Source organism: Cygnus olor, chromosome 19, assembly GCF_009769625.2.
Source record: "Cygnus olor isolate bCygOlo1 chromosome 19, bCygOlo1.pri.v2, whole genome shotgun sequence".
Classification (NCBI taxonomy): Eukaryota; Metazoa; Chordata; class Aves; order Anseriformes; family Anatidae; genus Cygnus; species Cygnus olor.
This window is the reverse complement of record NC_049187.1, coordinates 7325118-7349822: the sequence shown is the minus strand read 5'-3', so window position 1 is coordinate 7349822 and position 24705 is coordinate 7325118. Positions and strand designations below refer to the sequence as shown.

Sequence of the window (24705 nt, the reverse complement as noted above, 5' to 3'; positions counted from 1 at the left end):
TCCATCTCAAGACATTCACACACTCAGGCTCGGACTTAGATTCTCAATATATTATCAAGAAAAGCACATTTCAAAAGCCATGCATTACAATCTTATTGGGCTTGGTACAAGAGAGGTTGAAAGAAAATTTCTCCATCTCCACCCCTGCACCATAAAGGAGATTAAAACATTAAAAAGGCCAATTAAAAATAGGGAATCTCATGGCAACATTTTCATTAACCCTCCCCAGTTCTTCTTTCTGTCTCATTAGTCATCACAGGGAGAGGAAGGATCATTTTAATTAGCAGCATTGTAAAGCTTTATTTAAGGCAACTGCCCCTCCTGCTGCTCTCTGGATTACCCTGCCAGTTTATAAATACAATACCAAATCATTAACAGCCCAAACCACCACCACCAAAAGGTTTGGAAGAAAGAAGATCCACTATGGTCAATGTTTAGGGCTCTTTAACAATGTCCTTGCTCCTTATTCAGGCATAATTCAAGCGTAATATTGGGCTTTATGAAACAACTCAATATCCTCTTACAGCAAAGCCCTTTCTAGTCAAGGATACCATGTGTGCAACTTTCTTCCCCTTTGTTTTCAGGGCAGTGAAAGCACAGAGCCACATCTGACAGGATAGACACGGTAGATAGGATCATGGATTTTCCGATGTCCCAATTTGGAATTACTTGTTAAATTCTCGAATTAAGGGACTGCTGCATGCTGACAGCCTTGCAGGAGGGAGGCGAGGGACCAGACCCCTCCTGCGGGAGGCTGGTGGAGCATTTTAGAAAGAGGTTTCCGTGAGTTTAGGTTAAAAAGAAAACGAGCACCTATGTTTCACGAAAAGCGAATTGCTTTTTCCAACCATTGCTTGCTGAATTTCATGTTTTTGTAGAAGCAAGACCCATTGGTGTGTTCTACTAGAAAAAAACCCAGCCAGTGTATACAGCCAGCGGTTTCTGTACCTGGCAGGGCAGAGCAGAACATGTGCCCATGCAGAAGAGCAAATTTGCTCTCCCTCACAGCCCTGCGGCACGTGCCCTGCTGCTGGAGTTGGGCACAATGACCCCAACGGCAGCGCAGAGGCTTATTTTGAAACTACTTTGAGTACTACGGTTTTGATTGAGAATTAGATGCAAGTGGAGATCTCCCATACTGTTGTAGGGTATTCAGGGTCACGTTAATGGAAACGAACAGGACAGCATGACCCCAGGTCCTAAGTACCCCAACCCTGTGGATAATCTAAAAATTGCCCTCCAGCCCCTGACTGTTTCTTTCTCTTGCAAACAAATCGTTCTTCCTCTGTACCAGACTGAAGCAGCTTCTTTTCTTTTGCATCCAGCAGAGTAGTGATGGAAACATCCCATTTCTTAAAACATAACTTGCACAAAACCTCCCCCTTACCAAGACCCCACAATTAAGACTATTAGGATTCGCTATCTATATCTGTGGCCTACTTTCCCTGACCTGAATATGTAAATAGGGACACTTCAGCACACCTGTGTGCTGTGATCTCTAATTGTTCATCACTGTTGAGCAAAGGCAACCCAGTCTTTCCCTTGGAGCGACTTATTAGCTACTTGCGGGAGTTTAAGCACTCCAGGTACTCTGCCGTGGACTTTTCAGTGTCCATATGTTAGGACCACAGCTAGTATTTAATTTTTCAGTTATAATATCAGACAGCTGAAATTGCCTGAAAGTCTGAGCTATCCTCTTTGTTGCTGGGTGCCAAGGTACATCAGAAGAGGACAAAAACTTTTAACCTTCAAGTCTGAAAACACAAAGTACGGTTTGTCTCCCCCTGAAATCAAGATTGTCTTGACTTCAGTTGGAGCATTAAGAAGAATGCGGAGATACTGTTTGAAAAAGTAGGCATACTCCTCAAGGAAGGTTTAAAAATGATGAGGTAAACTTGACTTTACCTCCATCGACTACTGTTTAAGTAATGAAAAAGACTACTGATGTATCACTGAATGATTAATGTGCTGCTACGCGGAGTTCATTTCATATTAAGTCAAGATCTGTACCTGTGGAGGTTTGCAAGGAGAGCTGATAACTCTTAGAGAAGTAACTGCAATGTGTCAGACTGTCACCAATGCAGTTTTGTAAGTGAATCTGAAATAAGTAAAACATTTCCACTTTTAAAAATGGAAAAAAAAAAAAAAGGTTTGAGTTTGGGGCTGATCAGCCCCTCTGTACCCATCTCAGCTCATCTCCACTCGCTGTCGTAGGCTCTGAAGACAGGCTGAGCAGGTCGCAGAGCGGAGCTGCTGTCACTAAATGTTCCTCGTCAAAACTGGGGGGAGGCTTCCCGAGGCCAATGTGCTGCCAGTGCCCATTCTGGAGAACCAAAGTTTCAAGGGATATCAGTCTGGAGATCACGGATGTTAAACTCACTTAAAACCAGACAGTGACGATAGTCTGAGTAACAGTCCTTGTAAAAGTTTACGTACAAGTTGCTTTGTTTTCTATTTACAGCTTCGCTGTATTTTTCTTATAATACATTTTTAATGACTTATAAGGCCTAGTTATTTATTCTCCAGAAGCCAAATACTGTCTCTCCCTCATAATGTGAGCAGATGAGCTTTGCACAGAAGAGCTGCATGGGAGCAGGGCAGCAGGGTGAGGGATACTGCATGGCTCTAAGGAGCCCCACAGCACCCAAGGTGCTGGTGCAGTGGGTGCCTGAGTGTGCAGCTCCCTGCTGCAGAGCGACTGCCTGCATGGTGGGCCCTTCCTGGGCCACAATAGCTCCAAATTACTAATTATTCTATCTGTATGTAAGGGAGTCACTTTCTGTGATCACTTAGCTCTACATTTCCTACTCCAACAGTAACCTTAATTAAAAACCCACCCCATAAACCTGCAGTGCTGTGTATGCAGAACCCTTTCTATCTGTGTGTTGAAAAGTTAAGCAGCATGAACAACGGAGCAAACAAAAGCAGAAGATGGGATGCTTTGGTGTTGGTTTTTTTTTTTTTTTTCAAGAAATGTAATTAATCTGTTAAACCATCCTCCATCTCCAAGCACAAACATTGATTGCCTCATGATGACTCTAACCAGAGTGGTATTAAGTCTACCATATTTTCTAAATTGTTATATATCCAATATTTTCTTTTGACTCTTCTTTATGTTTAGATTAATAACTTATGTAATCACTTCATTAGTTTATTTAGATTATATCATTTTAGGAAATTATTGTTTATATCAGCCTTGTCCTTCCCCTCTATCCGTGCCTTCCCGGAGTTAAGTAGTATCAGAAGAAACCAATTAATTGCAACGCGACTGCTGTAATGGGGTCTGCTCTACAATGTGGCAACATCTAATGGAGTTTTAATTTCCCCGTGGTGAGCCAACATTTGCTTAAAGAGAGACTGTCACAGCAAACCACTGCCCCAAGACACAGAGCTTCTTAAAGTCTGTGGGGTTGAACAGGCATGTTGGAGGTGCTGCTGCTTTTGCTGTGGGTAAAATTCACAGAGGGCCAGAGATGGGGCACCGAAGAGCATCCCGACCCCGTTGTGGGCTGTGGTTTCCTGTGGACTTGCAGAACACAGCAAACATACAGCCCTGTACAGCTTATGCTGCACCTCTTAACCTTGCAGGGATCCTGGGTGCTAAAATGAACTCAATCACCTTCTGAAGGTTTTACAATCTTTTTTTTTTTTTTTTTTTTAATTTTTTAACACATGGCCTTCCTTAACATATACTTATTTAACTTTCGGGGGTCCTGGCTATGCAGTTGCACCAAGGAGTCCTTGTCAGGGAGCAGGAGCCCATCGTGGTGGGGCTGAACAGAACCACAGAAAAGGAAGAGCCTCTTCCTAGGGAGGCTGTGTAACTTGCAACACACACAGGATGCACAGTCAAGAGAGAGCAGGAAACAGAGACAACAGAATTTATAACAAGATTTTTCCGTTAACTGGATTGTTCAGAGTTTTTAGTATGACCAGAAGTTACAATGGGGATTCTCGAGGGAGGCGAAGCACCCAGCTCCCTTTGAAATTCAGCAAGATGTAGCCCCCTAGCCTGCTCAGGCCCTGGGCGTCTTTGAAAATCTCAGCCTACGCTGCTGTAGACTAATGACTGTTTTGCTTGGTGAACGCTGACAAACTTCTAAAGTCGGTCTGCCTTTCCCAATCTTCTGACAGCTTAAGAGATTTGAAACAAAGCTACATTATGATGCAACCAATTTCAGCAGCATCTGATTAACAAAAAGGAGGCCACAGCTACCTGACAGCAGCTGGTGGTTATTTTTTATTTCTAAAACAAACTGATGGCCTCAAACATTCATACATGTATTTATTTTTTTGTTTAAATGTCTCATTTCCAGGGTTTTTTTTTGGGGAATCATGCAGGGAAATAAAGTTTTGCAATTCTTCTTCTCATAATAAGTCTGTCTAAAAATGATGTTGCTCATTCTATTGAAGGATGGTTTCATTTTCTACTCAAAATTGGTATGAAAAATTTGCCTTGCCAAATGAACATTGTATACTGAACTTGTCAAATCCTCTCTCCTGACACAAATAAAAGATAACATTGGGTGGCAGCATGTAAAACAGCACTGACAAGACAGCTAGGAGGGAAGCAAAGAAATACATATTTTTTTCATTCTCTTTTCCTAAGAAGGGTAAGGGAAAGATCCAGGTGAGTGAATGCTGCTGTGTTACAGGGAAAAATACACTGTCTGAAGACTTAACAAGCCATTTCAATGCAAGTTTTAAGAGGAACATAAGCGATTCTGTTTCTGATTAGTAAAATCATGGCAAAAGTCTTGACTTTTTCAAGGCAACCAAGAAAGCTGCTAAGCAGAAAGGGCGGCTGAATGAAAGGGGCGTTCGGTTCAAAGTTCACAACTCGACTGTGCGGGCTGGGAGGGCTACTTACAGCATTGCTGAGAATTATTCCTATTATATTTAAAAATAAAGAAGGTAATGATAGCATTTTCATTAGATCTGCAGTCACATCATGCAAGCGATTTTTTTTCCTATTAAAATTGTTGATTGAAGGCCGTTAGCTATTTATCAGCCCAAAATTACATTTCTCCTCTCCTAGGGGTTGCCTCTGTTAAAAATCACAACAACCGCCTAGTTAGTAACAAGAAAAGACTACTAAAACTGCAGTTTCGGACTGGGAAGGAGGAATACAGGCATGAAACACAGATTGCACCTTCAAATCCCCGATGGCATCACGCTTCTTTGTTCTGCTAAGAAAAATTAACCTCAATCTCGGCTCAAGGTCCCCCGATTGATTATCATAGTCATTTAAATACTGTAATCTCATTTTCAGCATCAGGGAAAGGGAGCGAAAAGAAGAAAAAGAGAAAGAGGTGGGGAAGTGAGGGGGAGAGAAGGAGAAAACAGAATAAATTATCTGACAAAAGGAAAAAGGGCCTTTCTGCTTACGGAGCCTATTTCAGATCCTTCCACTTGATTGGAAAAGTTGATGAAGTTTAAATGAAGCAGAATTAGAGGCTCAGGCCACTGAGTATTGACAGGGGCCCATGGAAGAATGTGCAATTCAATAGGCCTGATTTCTGTGGAAAACAGGGGAAAGGCCTAAATGGTATAATCTTCAATCAAATCTAACATCGACACTGACAAGGCAGGGTAATGAGATAGGCCAGATCAGGCATGTTGGTTAAAGAAATTAATCCCTCTTGCTGCACCAAGAGTTCAGCTTTGATGCCTATTGTACAGACCCCTGTCCCAGCCTATCTAAATGCTAACTAACTGCGAGTGTGATCTGGGACTGTGCTTTTCATTGCTGGGGCTAATCTGATAACAATTTTATCTCCCTGATTATGGAGGCAGAGGGAGCAAGGCAGCCCCTCGTGGTGGCACCGCGCGGAGCGGGAAGAGGAGAGGGGCAGAGCCCGGTGATGGATGCGGCGGTGCCGGTGTGGGCGTGCGGGGAAACTTGCATTTCAGCATGTATTAGCGCTTTAACATACCGTAATACATGGTAATTATTGTCATTACAGTCGCCTCCTGACCAGCTGATCGGTGTCTCCTGGGAACCACCGCGGGGGACATGCGGCAGCCACGAAGGTGATCTGAGGGAGCAAATGTAAAGGGCGTTGTGAAGTTAAAAAGCACGCTGCACACAAAGGGTCTCCTCTACCTGGGCAAGAAGCCCGAAGCTTGTGATGAAAATGATCTTTATTTTTCAGGCTAGTTTGCTCTTCACTAAGTAGTACAAGGCTCGCTGTGTTTGCTTTTCCTTTTCTTTTTTTTTTTTCTAGCTGGGGTATTACACTATCTTTTTTTACGCACATATCAGCACACTGATTTAAAAAAAAAAATCAAACTGCAGCGATTTCCCCGATATTGAAATTTTCTTAAAAGCTGTTGTAGGAAGCCTAGTAATAGGGCCCCACTTTCACTTGTCTATGTCACTTCAAATACAGGCAAGTTGAAAAGTTACACTCTAATTTATTTTAAGTACAAATGGTTAAAAAAGAAAATGTCCTTAGAAATTCAGGTTCTGTCTAATTGGACAATGTGAGCAACAAGCAAGAACAAAACAATCTCTGCAAGATGACAAAGGCTTCTCCAATTCAATAATTAAGCATAAGAGCATCTCTAAGAATTTGCGTGGAAAGCAATCTGCCCTTGGGGAAAGTGTGGCTAAAAACTTGCAAATGTGGAGCAGAAAACGTTGGTCCCTGTGATCGCTGGGAACGTGCTTTGTTTGCTCTACATTCTGCCATGCAGCACTTAAAAAGAGGGGAAAATGATTTTAGCAAAGGTTTAAAAATGAAGAAGCTTTTGCCTTTCCTTTGGGCACTTGCCCACCCGAAGCCTGCCCAATGTCCCCCTGTCCAGCAGAGTCCCTCCTGAGCCTCTTCCAGCTTCTGTATGCTCGGGACATTTCCTTGTGCCTCTTCCAGAAAAGGAAGGATATTTATTGTTGGTGGGCTGGGAAGGAAATAAGGCAGAGATGTTCCTGTGCTCTTAAAAGTTTCAGCAGGGTCTGCGGTGCTGTTCTCAGCCTGGTGGGTTCAGTGTCTCTGGAGAACAGCTTGTGAATAAGGGCGCGTTATCAGGTTTTTGGTTGAAACGGCAGAATGGAATAACCTCCGAAAAGAACTGAGAGATGCGTGTCGTTTGAGCCTTGGGGATTATTACAAACATTTCCCCTCTGTTTGACAGCGACTCAAATGTCCCCGACATTTTGCATGGTGTCTTGGATTTGAATTAGCCTGAAAATCATCTTTTGGCTTTACATGGTTCGGGGCCAGCACCATAAAGTGGCGTTGGCTCTCCCCCAGAGTTTCTTAAATCTCTCAGACAGTAGAGTCTGAGTTCTAGGTTCATCACAAAATCTTACAGCTGACGCACCTCTTGTTGCTCTGTGAGTAAGGCGGCCTCATTTTGTACGTGGACACATTTGTGACCTTTTTTGTCATTTCATTTTTTTCTTTTTCTGCCTACATTCTTTCTTCCTTTAGCTTAATTTCTGATTTTATATCACCAACAACTCACATAAGGAGCTGTACAAATTTTCTCTGCTGTTAGGGTCATAATGGAACAATTTGGTCTAACGGTTATTATCGTGCTGGCTGACTTCAATAATGCACTTTTAAATCAAAGGCCCTTTGAAGCTTTATTTCCATTGTATTGGATGGATAAACATAGAAGATTTTCACAAACATAAAAGGCATTCACCTTGTAATGTTTTTGGGGCCTATTAATCTCACCAATTTGCATTGTTTTGTTCACGTAGAGGATCAAAATGCCCTTTTGCTTGCTTTGCATCCTGCATGCCTGTCTTTGGGGCGAGCAGCTCTGAACGCCCGGTGCTGCTGCTGCCGCCCCTCTGTCCGCTGAATCAGCGCCGTCACTTTGCAGCCTAAATCCCGTCTTCAAATAATCAGCAAAAAAATCCACTATTTTCACTCCTGCAGAATGTTTACTTGCCGCTTGGAAATGCCTTATTTATTCCAGCGGTTTCTGTGCAAGATGTGGGAGGGTACTAAAGCTCACGAGGAGTTTAATTTTTAGTGTACCAAATAATTCATTTAAAATCTTAAATGAGTTCATGCTGAGAAGAAAACCCTTAGAAGTCGGAGCATTGGCAAAACAAAGCTCAGAACCAAATCTAATGATTATTTGACTAACCAGCCCTTCATTAGTTTATTTCTCTAATGAATTATTGAGCTGTACTGGGTAGACGTTTCAGAATACATTTTAAAAGCACAATACTTGCCTTAGATTGCAAAAATATAATAGTACTAGTGGTATAATAATAATAATAAGCACACAAAACGCTGCATAAACACTAATTAATCCTCAGTGTCCCTGAGCAGCAAGCACAGAAGGCAGAATGCTCAGCACATGTAGTGATTTGAGGTAAATAGTATAATTAACAGCGAATAAAAGACAGCCCTATTCCAAACACAGCTCCCAGCACTTGTGGCTACTCTCCTCCCTGTTGCAGGGGTTATTCACCTGAGACAGGCAAATTAAAATTTGGTTCCTGACCAAGTTTCAAATAGATGCATCGAGTCCAAACAGCTGAGAGCAAGCATTAGGAAAGAGAATGGTTATTTAAATCGACAAAGCCAACACCTGAGAGAAGTTCTCTGAACGCCTGCAGAAGCTGCTTTGCTGGGCGGTGATGCTGTCGGTGTTTGCCACGTCTGAGGCTCTCTCTGGCTGCTCTCGGCCAGCACTGCTGCAGCTGCGAGGTCTCGGCTGCCGGCTGAAGCCCCGGATCAGGCGGGCAGAGCAGGGGTACGCCGTGGGGACAGAGGAGGCCATGGGGACCTGCGCTCTCTTAGTGTTTCTGGGGAGAGGGAATGATTTTGCTCTCTATCAGTCCCACCCGCAGACACTGTACCTGCACGGTTTCTGCCAGCTCTCACAGCTCCGAGCATCCAGCCGTGGGTGTATTTTTAGGGAAGCCTTCATTTTATCAACTTCTTTTCCTGCGCAGGTTAGCCGTCCTTGCGCAAAGGGGGATGAGGATTACAAAGGTGAGTGGCGCATCCTGGCTCTGCCCTGAGACGGGGCTTGATGAGTTAGGAACATCAGCGCAGGTTCACCTTGGCTCATCATATGCCTGTGTGGGGAGAGCTTAAGAAGATGCATGGACTGGGAGAGAAGGTTTAAAAAAAAACAGAGTAAGGTGAAGGTTAAAGGCTCAAAGATTGAGCACAACATTCAGGCACATAAAAGCCCTGTTACTGCCACAATGCAGGTCTATTAATAAAAACTTCAGCTCCAGAGTGATGGAAAACCTGTCCTTTCAATAATTACTGTTGCAAGAGATGTTTTTGATAGTGGCAGTTGGCAGCTTGAAGTAAATATCCTTTTTCATACCACGCACCTGTCCATGGTTGTCTCTCACATCAGTAGCGCTTTTTTTTCATGGCGTGACACAATTTTAGTTTGATAAAATGCCACCAGTTCCTTTTCTTAGCTGTCCTTTCTACCTATGAATGTCTCCAGAAAACAAAATCAGTTTGCAACAACTCTCAGCAGTGCCTTGCTCTGTAACAAGTCCGATGGCTGACAAATAGTTCGTGATAAGGTTCAATGGGCATTAAAGGAAAAGGTAAAATCTGGTGAGTGATTTCTGCCTTTACTTGGTACCCAATTTCCATCCCTTAGGGTTGAAGAGAAAAGCTTAGGAAAACGAACTCTAAATGGTCTGGCATTTAGACCTATAAAAAGAGCCCGGCAGCAGTTGTTATGTAAATAACACGCTTTTAAAACAAATATTTTGCATTCTAGTAGTTCTGTAAAGTTCTGTTTGTTAATCTGGTCCTCTTGCAGCGCGGATGACTGGGACTGAGCCCTCCCGGCCACAGCCTGGCCTTTTTCACAGGCGCCAGCCTTTTTTAGCACCCAAAGCCCCTTTCCTCCTCCTTGGAACTGCTGGTTCTGAAACAGCTCTTCTTTTTCTTCTTCTGAGGCTCAGTTTGGGCTTCTGAATGCAAGCTGGGTGTTACTCAGCTCTGAAGCTGTATCATGGAGAGCAGCTCCCAGCCCCTGCTTCCTGCATGCCCCCTGGACACACCTGAGCAGATAAGAGCATGCTTTGATAGCTGGTCCTGCAGCTCTGATTTCACATTTACCTCCACGTACCGGGGGTATGGGCTGTTACAGGCTGGCGACGCAATGACTTTGGCAGCCCTGTCGAGGTTAATTATGGGCTGCTGGGTGTTAAGCGTGGTGAAGTCTTGTTTCGTGCCCAGGGCTGAATTATTTTTGTACCACAGAGTAGTTTTCAGTAAGTTTTTACTGAGAAAAAGTGCTTTGCTAAGGCTTTTACCAGAAAAAACAAAGAACCCAAAAGTGCTTTGCTCAGATTTTTACTGGCATTCCTAGATGAAATACTTTCCTCAGCTTTATGCTGCAAGAAAACAGATGTTGCTAAACTAAACTTATTCCTTGACCAACTAAAAGCTACTCTATGTTCTACGAGAGAATAATACGGTGTCCATTCCTTAGAAGGCGTTATGTGAAAAGATGCTGTGTTTGTGCTGAGGTAGCTGCTGCGTGTGGACACGTCCTGGTGGAGGAGGGGCTGTGCAGCGCTGAGGCAGGAGGGTCAGCCAGAAACGCGGGCAGTCGGCGGTGCAACGGCCTCCATTTGGGCACGTGGAGCCTCGTTTGGAGGATGTGTGAGAGAACGGGAGAGAAGGATGGGGATGCCGTGGTTAGCTGCTGCAAAGTAGGAGGTCTGTCACGTTTCCACTGGCTGTGCCCACTGCTCGGAGCACTGAGGGTTTCAGGGACTGAATGCTACTCAGAGGAAGGCTGGGGAGCAAGCATCCCATCCACCACTCCTGGGCCTTCGGTTCTTCTGTATTTGCTGACTGGTGAACCTTAATGCCAGCTGGGCATTCTTTAAGGCCCTCCCATGACTATTAGAAGCACCCGTCCAAGCAGCAGTTGTCTCAAAAGATTTTGTCCCCTCCTTTAAACCATCTTTGTATCTTTGGTTTTCAGGTGCAGTGCACAGCGTGAGGGTTGGGACATGCTGGCCAACCCCTCGGGCAGCTGTTTCCAAAATCCCGAGTCTCCAGGGCTCCCCTGGAGGAAGAAGGGATCCAGGCCTGCAGCTGGAAGCACGAAGAGGAGACATGGCAGAGGGCTGGTGCTGTGAGCATGCCACCACCAGCGCGTCTGCCACAGCTGCCGTCCCATCGCTGTGACCTGCTGGCAGCAGGGGACACGCGGGTAACTTCAGCATTCAGTGCAGCATGACATGGTGTGGGAAGGCAGCTGGAAGGTGGTCAGCAGAATTTGCTACACGCGCTTTGTGTAATTTACTGTGAGGTGAAATTGCTGCTGATTCCAAGTGTAAAAGCGTCGTGGTTAGCAGCCCAGTTACTTCACGCACGAGGGAGGATTGCATCAAGTGCATACAGATCTCTTTACATCCTTACCAGCTGGCTTACTGTGAAGGAAACTCTCCTGCAAGGAAGCTCTGAGAGAAGTTGTTCAGAATGCTAAAATTTTTTACAACTTTTCCTCAAAACTTGGTCAAATTTTAATTTCACCTGGCCAGATAGCTGAAATCCCATTTGAGTCTTTTTAAAACATCCCACGGTTTACAATTGCTCAGAAATCTCATTGCCGAGGTGCTCTGCAGCAGTTGTGCTGGGCAAGAACTCAAGCCCTAGAGCTAAGGTTGAGCAAACTGCTGGAAACAAGGGGAGGAGACATCACTGAACCCTACGGACAGCCAGTGCTTGGCTGAACGCTCCAGTCCAGGTGGACAGATCTCTCACAAATTGACATAATCTTCACGACTGCGTATAATTTACCTGCCCTATATGCGCCACAGAAGAAGAGCCACTCTTTGCAGTATTACCACAGTTATAAATTCTTAGACCTGGAATTTTACGGCGCTGACTGGTGGTTATACACGCTTCGACTTCAGGAATGTGAATGCATTGTGACAAATACGATCAGCCCTGGCGATTATGCCTTAACTTACCTTAACTATCATATAATTACATACACTTCTGGTTTATATTTATGTATCACCTAAAAATGTATTTACTAGCATCTTTTTCTAAGAAAGGCAGGGATGGTTTGGAGTGATGGGGAAGGTGCTGCGCTGCCTCCTCTCCCTCCCAGCCACCAGCGGAGCTGCCTCCATCCCCACGGGCATCACCGCACGCACAAAAGTTCGGCTGCCCTGCTCGCACCTGGGTCTGGCACACCCTTCTGGGGCAGGTAGCTAGGCGAGGAAATCCTGCCCCAATTTCACTTCAACCAAAGTTAAAGTCACTCCCAGTCAAATTCACAGGATCCAGAGAGAAGAAACAAAGCAGAAGCTTTGGATTGAAAATGATGCTTCCTTTTGAGTTATAGCACAGAACCTACTTGTTTTCTTTGCCTTCCTAACATCGCTTCCAAATTAAGTTTTTAAGTTTCATGAGGAAGAGCAGATAGTGAGCGTTGCAGGACTCCTGTTTTCTGTGCTATTCCACTATTTTACGGCCGCCTTCCAGGCCTGACGGTACGCCGGGGGGGGGGTGGGATAACGAAGGGAGCTCAAGACCTTCCCTGCCACAGCGCAGGCTGGGCAGCAGCAGCCTAAATGTCACCGCTGTCCGACTGGGGGGGGGGGGGGGTAAGAACCGCCCCCCCAAACCCCCCACGCCAGGCGTTTCTGAGCAGAAGCGGCTGCCCTCCCAAGGAGAAGAGGCAAAGCGCAGCTCGGTGCTGGCCCCGCAGAAGCTCGGCAGCGGCCGGGACCCCCTTGGACCCCCCCCCCGGAGCCCCCCAGCCCTCAGAACACGGCCCCAGCCCGGCGGCGGGGGGGAGGGGGGGGGAAGCAGCGCGGGGCCGGTGCCGCCGGGAGCGGCGGAAGCCTTTCGGCTGGTGCCACCCAGGGGCCGGGAGCTGTGCTGCAGCCGGCTCTGACCGGGGGAGGCGGCTCCGGGCTGGGGGCTGCGCTCCACGGGGCTGGGACCGGGGCCGGGACCGGGAGCGGGACCGGGACCAGGGTGGGGCGGGGGGGGGGGGGGTGGGAATCGGGACCGGGACCGGGATCAGGGCGGGGGGCGGGATCAGGATCGGGACTGGGGGGGTACCAGGGAACGGAGGAGATCGGGGAAGGGACCGGGACCGGGACCACGACCGGGGGGGGGAACCGGGACCGGGTGAGGGGTCCGGGGGAGGACCGGGCCCGGAGGGATCCCGGTCCCGGGGCTCACCTTGAGGATCAGGGGGTTGCGCAGCATGCTGTCCCGGGCCACCCCCAGCCTCTCGTTCTCGCTGCCCGCCTCCACCTCAGCCAAGCACAGCGGCCGCCGCGGGGGCCCCCCGCCGCCTCCCGCCATCCCGGATAACGAATTCCGCCGCCGTTCCCGGATAACCAGACGCTCGCGGACCGAGGGCGCGTCCAAAGGCAAAAAAAAAAAAAAAAAAGGCGGAAAATAATAATAATAATAATAATGATAAAGAGGCCGCCGCCCGCGCTGCGGGCATCGGGGAGGGGCGGGGGGGGGAACGGAGCGGCGGCGGCCCCGTCTCCTAGCAACCGCCGCGGTCCGCGCCGGGCCGGCTCCGGCCGGGAACGCTTCCGCCGCTGGGCGGGAACGGGAACGAAGCGGGCGGGGAGCGGGGGCCGGGGGGGCGCCGCTGAGGGGCGGACGCGGTGGGGCCGCGTGGGGCGCTGAGGCCCGGCGGGCGGCGCTGAGGGGCCTCGCGGGCCTTCTGGGGGTACTTAAGGGGCTCAGAGGGGCTTTAGGGGGCTTTTAGGCGGTCTCGAGGTTGTCCTCGGGGGACCTTCCCCGCCCCCGTGTCCCCCCCGGGAGGCTGAGGGCGGCGGCGGGGTCGCAGCGGGGCGGGACGAGGCCTCGGTAAGGCCCCGCCGAGGAGGGAACGTGGGGGGGGGGGTTGGGGACCGTGGGGAGGTGGCGGGGCCGTGCTGGGGCCGGCGGAGGCTTTTTGGGGTGCCTGCGCGTGCTGGCGCCGAAAAACGTGCTGAAATGTTCCCGCCCGCGCTGAGTAACTGTGATTTTCAGGGGTGATTCCCGTTAAAGGATCGGTGCGAGCTCGGCGTGGAGCTGCTCGAGCACAGGCAGAGCCAGCGCTGAGTCACGGCGTGCTCAGAAGCTTCTGCCAAGGGAGCTTGGTTGTAGCACTGATGGGTTTAATGCTTTATTATTTTTAATTTGTCGCTATTTCAACGCTGGAGGAAGAGTAGAATACTGCAGCCTATTACTGTGCGAGTTATTCCAGCTCAACTAAATGCTAATAGTTATTAAAGTGTGTCTTTGTTGTTACAGGAAGGCGGTTTTAAGGCTGAATACAGCTGTGATGCACATCTGTTTGATGAAGAAGGCATCGTTCTGGTCTAGTCACTTTGCACAATTTGCTGTGTTGAAAAGCAAGTATCTTCCTTATATGTTTCGAAGTTAATACTGAATTGTTCTACAGTAGTTTTCTAGTAACTCTAGTAACTTTTTACTTCGTAATAGTATATAAAGGTACATATATTGTGGTGCTTGAGTAAACTCATATTTTATTTAAGGTAAGAAAAAATATGACAGAAGAAGCGAGTGCAGAGGATTTTCAGGTTGGGGAGCCTCTCAAGAAGAAAAAGAAAAAAACGCAAAGAACGCGATATGAGACAGGAAGATGATGAGAAAGAAACTATACAAGATGCAGAGCTTTTTGAAGATGAAGCAGCACAGAGCAGTGAAGTCTATAAAAAGAAAAAGAAGAAGAAGAAGAAGAAGAAAGAAAGAGGAGAGGAGGAGGAGGAGGAACAGTTTTTGTTAGATGATTCTCATGTAGGCCTGGAACCTGAAGTTAGTATTGAACCCGTGATGGATATTCCCCAAAAGAAAAAGAAAAAGAAAAAAAAGAAGCATAAACATGAATATAATACAGATGGCCAAAGTGACGTAACTTACATCTCAGTAAATGAGCATTGTATTGGCAGTTGTCAGGAGGATGATGCTGACTACGTTTATATAAAAAAGTCTGCTAAGAAGAAAAGAAAAAAAACCCATCCAGAGGAGGATGGAGTAAGTGAGCAGCCTACCTCAGAAATGCAAGATAAAAGTGATAATGAAAAACCAGCGAAGAAGAAGAAGAAGAAAAAGAAGAAGAGAAGAGTCAGTAGTACCGAAGATACACAAGAGGACACAGCTGTGCCTGTTGACCAGTCACTTTTGCCATCTCCGGAACAAAATAGGCAGGAGGAGGATGCGGTATTGCCATCGCCCACAGGAGAGGGAGGTGTGGCAGTGTCGAAGCCGTGCCATGAAGATGGTGACTGTGATGCTTCTCCTGCCGCATGTGAAGCCGTACCTGATAATTTTTCAAAACCTACTGAAGAGACTAATCAGTCTTCCAAAAGAACTCCAGCAAGGCCCATAAAGATTAAAAGCAAAGCTTTTATCACAGATGAAAGCTCTTCAGACTCTGACACAACGTAAGTTTAGACTTTTTTTTCTACCCTGCTGTTTATATCCCATAATTTGAGTCCCCGATTCTTTTTCAGTTTGTTTTGTATGTATTTTTAAAAACAACTTAAAAAACCTAAATGTTAAGATATTACAGACCTATTTTAGAGCTTAGTTATTTTATGAATGTACAGTGAAAGTTTACTTGCATTGATTGAGAATAAACAAAATTCCTTCTGTTTAAAAAATGTAGGTATGGAAATAAATTATGTGTAAAAAGGGGGGGGCAGGGGAAAGGGAGAATAGATTCCAGTTGTTAAGTTTGGTCTTTATATTGAACTTGTGCATTTTTACCAAAAAAACTAGAGAGGTCAACTAAAGAATTTAATGTTCTGTGCAAATACTCGTGTAAATAGCGCTTGGTACTTTTACAGCGTCTAGAACCCACAGTTTTAAGTACTGTGAGTAATGGAAGTTTTTTTGAAAAAAATGCTTGAGTGTTTCAGTTATAAGCGTTATTTCTGTCCACGTAAAACCTAGACCAATATCTCCACTAGTCGGTGTGCTATCGTGTGGTGTAGCATCAGAACCAAAACGTGAAGTTAATCCATTTGCAAGCTTAGTGGACTAAAGCTGACATTTAATGAAAAATAATGTTAAAAATATTCTTCAGCTCTTGCTAATAAGAGCACTAATAAGAAACAGAAGGAAAAGTTCTGTGTTGCCACTGGTAGCAAGGGACAGTGTTTCTTCTGCATATCCATGTGTGAGTTCTGTGGGAAAGCTGGGGGTTTCAAGACTTCAGAAACTTTGAATATTGTGAAAATACTGAAATTTCAGTAATTTCATGTGTGTTTAAAGGCTTATGCTGGGCTGGGGTGCATGGATGTGAGAAGTATTCCTTGTTATTTAATTAACGAACATGTTCATACTTGTAGAGATGTAGATGTTCAACATGTAGAGATATGATCAAAACCCCTGTTTTGAAGCTCTGTTTTTGTATTTTATTTTACTTTTTAAAATTATCTTTTAATCAGGACACCAAAACCCACAGTGTCAAAGGAGGCCCAGAGTAATACGTGTGCTGAAACCGTAACTTCTGGTGACGTCAGCCAGGATGGTGACGAGTCCCTGGACTCTATCACATTTTCATTATTCGATTTAGATACTGCAAAACAAGAATTGGAGGAGTTTATTCCTCACGTGAGGCAAATATCAGAAGATTCAATCAAGAAGATGGCTGGAAGAGATCTGATGAGATTTAAAGAGTTTAAAAAACAAGGTGAGACCCCCAAAGAATGCTGCGGTGAGGAAGAAGCGTGGAGTTGTGCTAATGTTTAGACAGGGCGGAAATAGCTTGCTGTTGTGTCTTGTCACATCCGAGCTCAATTAATTTCAATTCAGCAACAGTTCATGAATTTATTTAGTGACAGGCTTGCATATGTAAAACACGCATTTTTCTAGTAGGCTTTTGTTGTAATATATTTAATTGCAATTAGTGTGGTTTCTGTTTAGTAGCATCTACAACCTCATCGTCAAATTATAGTCCAGGGTACATGCTTAAGTTACCTGCTCCCAGCTCTTGCTTAGTTTCTCTTCATTTGCCTTTTTACCTTTTGAATTTGTTGATCTTCCATTATACATTTGCTAAAACATCTCTGTAAACCTGAAATGTAATGTGCAAAAGATAAAAGATTATTTTTTAATTATACTTTCTGTATATTTTAGGTATTCCTATCAAGTTTGGCAGATTTTCCCAGAAGGAAAATGATCAAATCCGGAAAAATATTGAAGAGTTCATGGCAATTACTGGAATAGACAGTGCTGAAAAGCTCCTGTTTACTTCGAGGTATCCAGAAGAGAAAAACACTATCAATCGCCTAAAAGCACGGCATCTTTTTTGTGAAAAACTTGGTAAGCATAAAGTCCGTTTTCAGATAGATGAATCTTACATTCCGCAAACTGCTGATATCACTATCTATACTCACAAATCTTTTTTTTTTTAATTGAAGAGCACAAATGTTGGTAAAGCTGGCAAAAAAAAAAAAAGAAACATGCTGCTGAGGTTATGTAGTTGATAATCTCTACAGTATACTGTTATTTTTTGTTCTAGGTCATGAAAATGTTAGAGATTAAAAAGCCTGTAAGTGCTGCTGGTCATGATGAAATTTTAAACTTGCATTTGAGTTTTATGGCTTAAGGTACATTATTTGCTAGGCTATAACTAAGTTTAGTGATTTATTAATGGGAGGCATGATTAAATATTGTCTTTAATTTGTTAACTGTTCTTAGAGCACATAAATAGGGGGCAGATTCAAGACCCAGTGATGGCATAAACTGGAAGGAATTAGGTCATTAACCAAAGTAGTTAGTTTTCCAAAATGCCAGGAGAGCAAATGAAATTTCAGCTACTAAGATTCTGTTTGCAGAAGGTACGGTCTCTTCCTCCTTCCTCATTTTAGTTCTTAGACTTCTCTCTCTTGGCTAGAAGACTTTCTTGCTTCATACAAGAAATATGTTCATCTTGTAACATCTACGATGAAGCTGCTCAGTGGCTCTCCACTTGGTGTTGGTTCTGTATTATTACAGTCAAGACAGTGAATGACAACCTGTAATGGGTTTGGCTACCTATTTAATGTCCAGTGAGGCTGCAGACCTGATCCTTTTTGAATTTTACATGCTCAGTCATTCCACTTGCATTGTCACATTTGCATGGCGCTGACTTCTCTTCCCATTGGGGAGGTCGTTTCGGTTCTGGAAACATCGGGCAGAAACTCGCAGCGGTGTTGTGCCAGCTGCGTGCAGCTACCAGCCTTGCGCATCGTGGGCCAAGATTGTTAGGTGTTCTCAGGTGTTTGTGGATTCTCCCCCACTTCAAGGGTCTTTCCTTCAGCCAAGATCTCTGCTTTCTTTTCACTGGCTGCCTTCATTCTCTGCTTTTCCTAATTGCAATACGCTGCACGCAAAAGCACAGTGTGTCGTCAGCCTCCTCATTGCTGGCAGTCTCACGTCTCTTTATTGCCGGGAGCACTCAGTACATTACTTGCACTTAATGTGGATGTTATTAAAACAAACAAACAAAACAACTACTACACCCAGTCCGTGCAAACTGTAGCTATAGAGTTGTAGGTTTGTGCTTCAGAGTTCAAAGGTTCAGCTTTGGATATTCGTGCACAAAGGTACACAGAACTATTTACCAGCTGTCAGTGTTCACAATCTTACCACGGTCGTAGAAATTACATCTTTGAAAGTCTTCAGGAGATTCTATCCAGACTGTTTCCTGTGCAGTTCCTGAGTTGTAGAGTGCTTTCTCTTGAATGGAGAGAATCTTATCACTTATAACACAATCATGAAAATGTCTTTTTTTTTTTGCGGCCTCACCAGTGTAAAAAAAAAAAATCTTTAAATTGAATTGTTTACTTTCTAGCTGAGGGCATACCACGAGCCTGGCGGCTGATATATTACCGAGCAAGGAAGATGTTTGACTCGAATAATTATAAAGGGAGGTAAGCCAATAATTTGAAGGAGTTTAAGAGAAGGTTAATATAATTCTCTGGTGTTTAGTTGTACATTAAATATGGATACAATGAAAATAATCTCTTGGGTTTGTGCTAGTTCCTGTGACTTAACCGGCAATTCATTTTTCTGACTAGTTCTTATAAATCTCTGGAATATATAAATTGAAATTGTAGTCATGAGTAACATTGAAACATCTGTGAAGAGTACAGCTTTCTTAAGGCATTGCAAGGGTTTGAATTTGTGTCTGAGGCAGTGCCTATTTTTTCTACTAGGTATACCAAAGAAGAAAAAGAAAAACTAAAGAAGTATCATGCTCTCCATGGTAATGATTGGAAGAAGATTTCTGAGATGATGTCCCGTTCTAACCTCTCAGTTGCTATGAAATACTCTGAAATTAAGTCACGTACGTAATTTTTAAGAAAAACAATTCATTCTGTGTATTGCAGAAACTCTGGAAAAAATTGCTGGAGTGATTTTTTGTTTGTTTTTTAACTGATCGGTGGTGGTGGTTCCTTTTTTGTAAACCATTGTTTGTGATTTCAGACAAAGGATAAGAACAGTCTCCAACTAGGAAAAAAAGGGTGGGGTCTGGAGAACAGGACATGGGATTAATGCAATTCTTTCTTAAATGGAACTGACGTTTCTGCTATCTAAACAGAAGCTTTTGTGGAGAGGGTGAGGGGAATTTGAGAGCTAGGTCTTAAAAAATAGAAACTAGGAACTTGTGCTATTATTTAGGCTGAACTCCTCTTATTAGAGTGAATTTTCCTTTCAAATCTGGTATGCAGAAGAGTTTCCAGGGAGCGTGTAAGAAACTGTTCCTGTAAATAAAAATAAGGCAAAGTGAAGCATTTGGGGTTTTGCTCTTTTTTTTTCCCCTAGTAATTTATGATGAATTATACCTTAACTGTGAATATTTTTCCATTTTAGCGATTAATTATGGTCCTTGGTCAAAGGAAGAGACCCAGAAATTAATGCGTGCAGTGGAGGAGGTGTTTATGAAAGGAATGGAGCCGGAAGATGCAAATTCTGTTTCATCATCAGAAAAGTCACGTAGAAATCTCTTGATTGAACGTGAGAAACTTTTCCAGAAATTGCCATGGAATGAGATTGAAGCTAAAGTGGGAACTAGGTATTGGAGACAATGTAAACAGAAATGGTAAGGTTTTATACTAAATAGAGAGAGTGAAATCTGTTGGGGAGAGTACTTAACTTCTTTCTGAAGAACAGTTTGTAACATGATGTTTGTTTGGCAGGATAGGTAATAGGTTGTAGACTACAAAAGAGGTATTGCAAATATGTGTAAGAGATAAATAAGTAACTCCTTGCCAGCTGCGGTGAGTTTTCTCTGTGCTGTGGGCATGAAGCCTGATAGCTGCTGCTTCGTTGCTGTAACAATGGCATCTTGAAGTTGCTTCCTTTCGATGCTTGGGATTTCGTGAAATGATAGCAGCCTTTTTTGTGTGTTTTCGAAGGACTTCGATTTTAACAAGCAAGATAACCAAAGGGCAGCAGTTATATAGGGGGACCAGAGGACTACAGGCCAAGATCAATCTTATTAAAAGGTACAGTTCAGAGTTGCTGGAATGTTTTGGTATCTCTTACTGTTCTGAGCTGTGTTCATGAAAGCGTGCTGGTTGTGAACAGTATGCCTGCAGCTTCAGGTTTGCAACCGCATTTTCTGGACAAAATGTCCTGTAACTTTTGACTAGGAAAGCTGTGAACATTATTATTTCTTGACTTTTGCCTGCAAACTGCTTCTGTGTTACATTCACAGGTTGTATGAAATGAAAGTGGAGGATGCTGATGAAGTAAACTGGGAAGAACTCAGTGACATAGTTGGGTAAAAACATTTTTTTTTTTAAATGGATACAAAAGATAGTTGAAGCAGACTCTCTTAAAAAATCCCCAAAGGAATCAACATTCTTAGGTCTCTGCAACCATAGAAAACACTGGTTTGATAACATACAACTGTATATCCTGGCGCAGTACCACATGATAAACCATGCCCAGCAGCACTGAAATTTTATTTTAACTACTTCAGGCAACCCTTGTTGTATTCCCAGTGTTTTCTATGTATTAGAACTGTTACGTAATCTGCGCTATAGTCTTTGAAAAAGCATTTTTCCAAATGTTAATGAACAAATAGCGAAAGGGATTAGTACTGCAATGCGTGATACAGTATTATAGTCGTCTTCCAAACAAAATCAATGTTGAATGTGAAACTACCAATACTCTGAAAGCTATGCTTTCTGTGTAGTGCTTTTTTTTCTTTTTCCACATTTTTTCAGCTTTCTTTGTTTCCTTTAATAAATGTATAATACGTACATGTAATGATATGGTTTTGGTGCTTACCTTAAGGGGAATTACTGTCTCAACAGCTGTTTTTATTAGGTTGTACAATCTGTCTTTTCTACCTAAAACTAAGATACTGTTTGACTGGTGTCCTTCTCAGGAATGGGTAACTCAGTTACAAGTAGATTTTACTAGTTTGTTGCACCACTAATCCTTTGAATTCTGTTTTCAGAGGTGTTCCTAAAGACTATGTTCGAGCCAGATTTTACAAGCTGAAAGTCTCCCATGTCCCTTTCTGGCAAAAAAAGACTTTTTCTGGTCAGTACTCCAGCTGTTTTTATCTACTCCTTAATGTTTTTGTTTGAATCTAAGAGGATACATATTCTACTTCTGGTGTTTTCTTTCTTAGTTTTTCTCCCTAAGCAAATTGCCTAAAATCATTGGCTTTATACTTATTTTCCTAAGTGCTTTTTTTGTTTTGTGACACTTAGTTTCCTTTCAATTGCATCTTCATGCAGTATTTATTAACCCCTTTTCTTTAGTACCTTGGCTTTAAAAGCTTTGCCTGTGCTTTTTCATTGTATCTTTTTATGTACTTTTATGCGTCTGATCTACTCCGCAGTCAGTATGATTACCATGGAATAGTAAGATCTTTGTATTTAGTATTGATGAAATAATTTCTGCCTGTGAGATCCTGCTTCCTCATGGCATCCAGTTCCCTTACAGGTCCAGTTAAGACAACTTTTTTTTTCTTTTTTCAAAGAAATTATCGATTATCTTTTTGAAGAGAAGCTTCCGGAATTTGAAGAAAAGTTAGAAAGTAGAAAAGGGAAACAGCTTAGTTCTGGTGATTCAACAGACAATCAACAGAAAAAGGTTTTCCGATTCAGTGATGTTTTCGATTCCAGTGAAGAGAGTGATGACTGCCTGAAAAACAATTAAGAGTCTGCAAATTTAACTGCGAAAGGGATCTGTTTGAAAGTGGGCACAGATCAACAACCCCAGGTACATGGGTAATGAAGTAATGGAAAAAGCAAAGAAAAGCATGTCGTCTTCTCTTGTTTTATATTGAAGACTGAGGTAAACACTTTTTTTTTTTTGGGCCACCTTTTCTTACCTTAATTTAGCTTTGATTTTAGAAATCTTTTTTTTTAATTGCAACCAAGTTTCTTTCTAAAAGCTTCAAAAATATTTTTTTTCCATTGCTTAGGCTTCTGTGGAGTTGGAAACTGCTGTTTACTCTTTGTCCAAGAATTTGATTTTCAGTAATTAAAAAAATTAAATCCCTTAAAAGAAGACTTTCAATGTTAGTTAAACATTGAAGTAGAAGAAGTAGACTTTCAATATGTTAGTTAAATCACTAACATATAAACAAAACTTCAGACATCTGCATTGATTGAAACAGTACAACCTTAAGGGTTTTTTTGACCAATATTCTTAAGAGCAATTCATTTTTATTTTGTTATAGATTTTATTAACTCTTTTAGAGAAAAGGGAGTTTTCTCCATTATATTCATACGTTGTACTATCATTTCATGCAAACCAGAACAATGTGTTTAAAGTGTTTTTGTTAATATTTGGAATACAGAGAGAAAAGACTGTGTGTATATATATGCGCACATACATATTTTTTTATTGTGCCAAGGAGAGTTTTTTACATTTTAATATGAAAATAGAGGGATAAGATGGAGGTTGTACTTCTGTCTTTGTATGATGTTTTATTAATTTGCCTAAAATTACTATTTATAAATTGACTTGAATGTAAAATAATCTTACTGTGTAAAAAGTATTTGTACGGCTTGTTTATATTTCATACATGCTGCATTAGAAAGAGTTGGTTCTGACAGTACTTTTTGCTCATTTTGATAAGTAAGAATTTCCTTCCCTAGTAATTGTTATTGAAAATGCAGAAATTCAAAAGGCTCTTGAAATAAAGGCTGTGTTTGAGGTTCTTCTTGACTGTGATGCATCCAAGGATGTTGCATGAGAACGTTCCGTGTTAACTGTGGTTTGGTTTTAGTCTCTCTGAAGATAGAAAACAGTGTGATTGAGGGGGACAGGCAGGATGCCACATGAGATCAGCCACTTGTATAAAGTTAAGTTTTCCAGCCAGACTTGCCTAATTTGAAGGTTAAAAGTTGAAGAACTTGAGTTTTTAAATATAAACAGTTTGTGTTTTTTCTTTATTTTTTTTTAAGTATCCTGGAAGATGGAGATCCTCTGAATTTTTTGCAGGTTAGAGCAGAAAACATTGTATAGTTGCAGATTTTGCAGAGCAGATCTCAACGGAAACAAACTTCTACCTCCATGACAAGATGGATTTTGTCACCTGTGTTTTTAACGGGAAGCTTCTAAATGAAGGGTTTTGCTGATACATTCTTTCATAGAGAAGCTGCATTTAATAAGGGAGTAAGCCAGGGCAAGAACTGTAAACTCGGGGTCTTCGCTACAGTGGCTGCTTTGGGGGGAAAAAACAACAACAGAGCAGACCTCTCCCCACCACGCAAAGGGGAGACTCTTGTGGCCATCCTCCCCATGGGCACTGGGAACAGAGACAGGAAACATTTCCTTACCTCAGTCGTCTTTGGTAATTTGTTGTTCATAACCATCGTGTGCAGGGACGAACAATTGTTTGGCGGAGGAGAGGGTTTCTAGATCACTGCACCTTCTCTGAGTCCTAGGACGTGAGAGCATAAGCAAGCATGTTTTCTGTGTGTGTTCCTCTTACAAAGGAGCATAGGAGGGGTAGGGAGTAGTTTCAAATGCATATTTAAATATTACTAAAAACAGAGTAACTCTAGGCAGAGGTTAAAAACAAACAAACAAAACCCTCCCCAGAATGAAATGGAAAAAAAAAATAGCATTGACAAAGCTCTCTGTCTCAGGCTGTCGCATAAATAAGAGCGTGATGCGTCCTCTCAGTCTAAAAAGCACCATGAGTTGCTAAAAAGCATTGAGGGCTAAAAAGCACCCTAAAACCACAGGTGATTCAACCAGGTACGTAACCGCCAGTGTTTTCCTAGTGCGTTAATGGTCTGAGTAGGGTAAAAAAACATCTCTTGATGCGGGGGGTGACAGAGACAGTTGGGTTACCGGCCTTGTGGCTGCAGCACAGCTGCGCTTCGGGGTTGAGAAGCCTCACCGTGGCAGCAGCTGAAGACCGAAGAGGGCCGTGCCTTCTTTACCCAACCCTTTTCTGCGAAGACCTAAAGGAGCGGCGTGGGGAGGCTGAAGAGAAAAGCCCCCCCGCCCTGTTCAGCTCCTGGGAGCCCCTGGCTTTGGGGCCAGCACCTTCCCTGGCCCTCCCCGGGGCTGGGGGCCGAGCTCTGAGGAACTTGGGTTTGTGCAACCCAGGGAGCAGCGATGTGCGACGTGCCCGGGTGCTGGGGGCGAGCAGGACGCGAGGCCGAGCCGTGCCCTCCCCGCAGCAACCCCAGCGCTGCTGGCCCTTTAAGGGCGCTCACCCCGCGGGGGGCGGGGCCGAGAGAGGAGGGGGCGGGGCCAAGGGACGGGGCGGGGCATC

The 24705-nt window shown here is 43.7% G+C and overlaps 2 protein-coding genes across 4 annotated transcripts in view; one reads left to right on the top strand and one right to left on the bottom strand.

The window, feature by feature from the left end:
- Window positions 1–13408, bottom strand: part of CFAP77 (cilia and flagella associated protein 77) — a 60861-nt gene extending 47453 nt beyond the window's left edge. The window contains exon 1 of the mRNA XM_040531704.1: window positions 13167–13408. Coding sequence (XP_040387638.1) covers window positions 13167–13292 — 126 coding nt within the window. The 5' untranslated portion in view covers window positions 13293–13408. The remainder of the gene's footprint in view (window positions 1–13166) is intronic.
- Window positions 2882–23132, top strand: TTF1 (transcription termination factor 1). 3 transcript variants are annotated; one of them, XM_040531701.1, is made up of 12 exons: window positions 13573–13674; window positions 14244–14344; window positions 14489–15397; window positions 16406–16650; window positions 17097–17282; window positions 18796–18874; window positions 19160–19290; window positions 19818–20046; window positions 20363–20452; window positions 20665–20730; window positions 21415–21500; window positions 21946–23132. In XM_040531701.1, the coding sequence occupies exons 3-12, from the start codon at window positions 14583–14585 to the stop codon at window positions 22122–22124; spliced, it is 2106 nt and encodes a 701-aa protein (XP_040387635.1). In that variant the 5' UTR covers window positions 13573–13674; window positions 14244–14344; window positions 14489–14582; the 3' UTR covers window positions 22125–23132. The 3 variants fall into 3 exon arrangements, with proteins under 3 accessions (XP_040387637.1, XP_040387635.1, XP_040387636.1); XM_040531702.1 differs by having other exon boundaries at window positions 13601–13814; XM_040531703.1 differs by lacking the exons at window positions 13573–13674; window positions 14244–14344 and adding an exon at window positions 2882–2892.
- Window positions 23133–24705: the final 1573 nt, after the last annotated feature.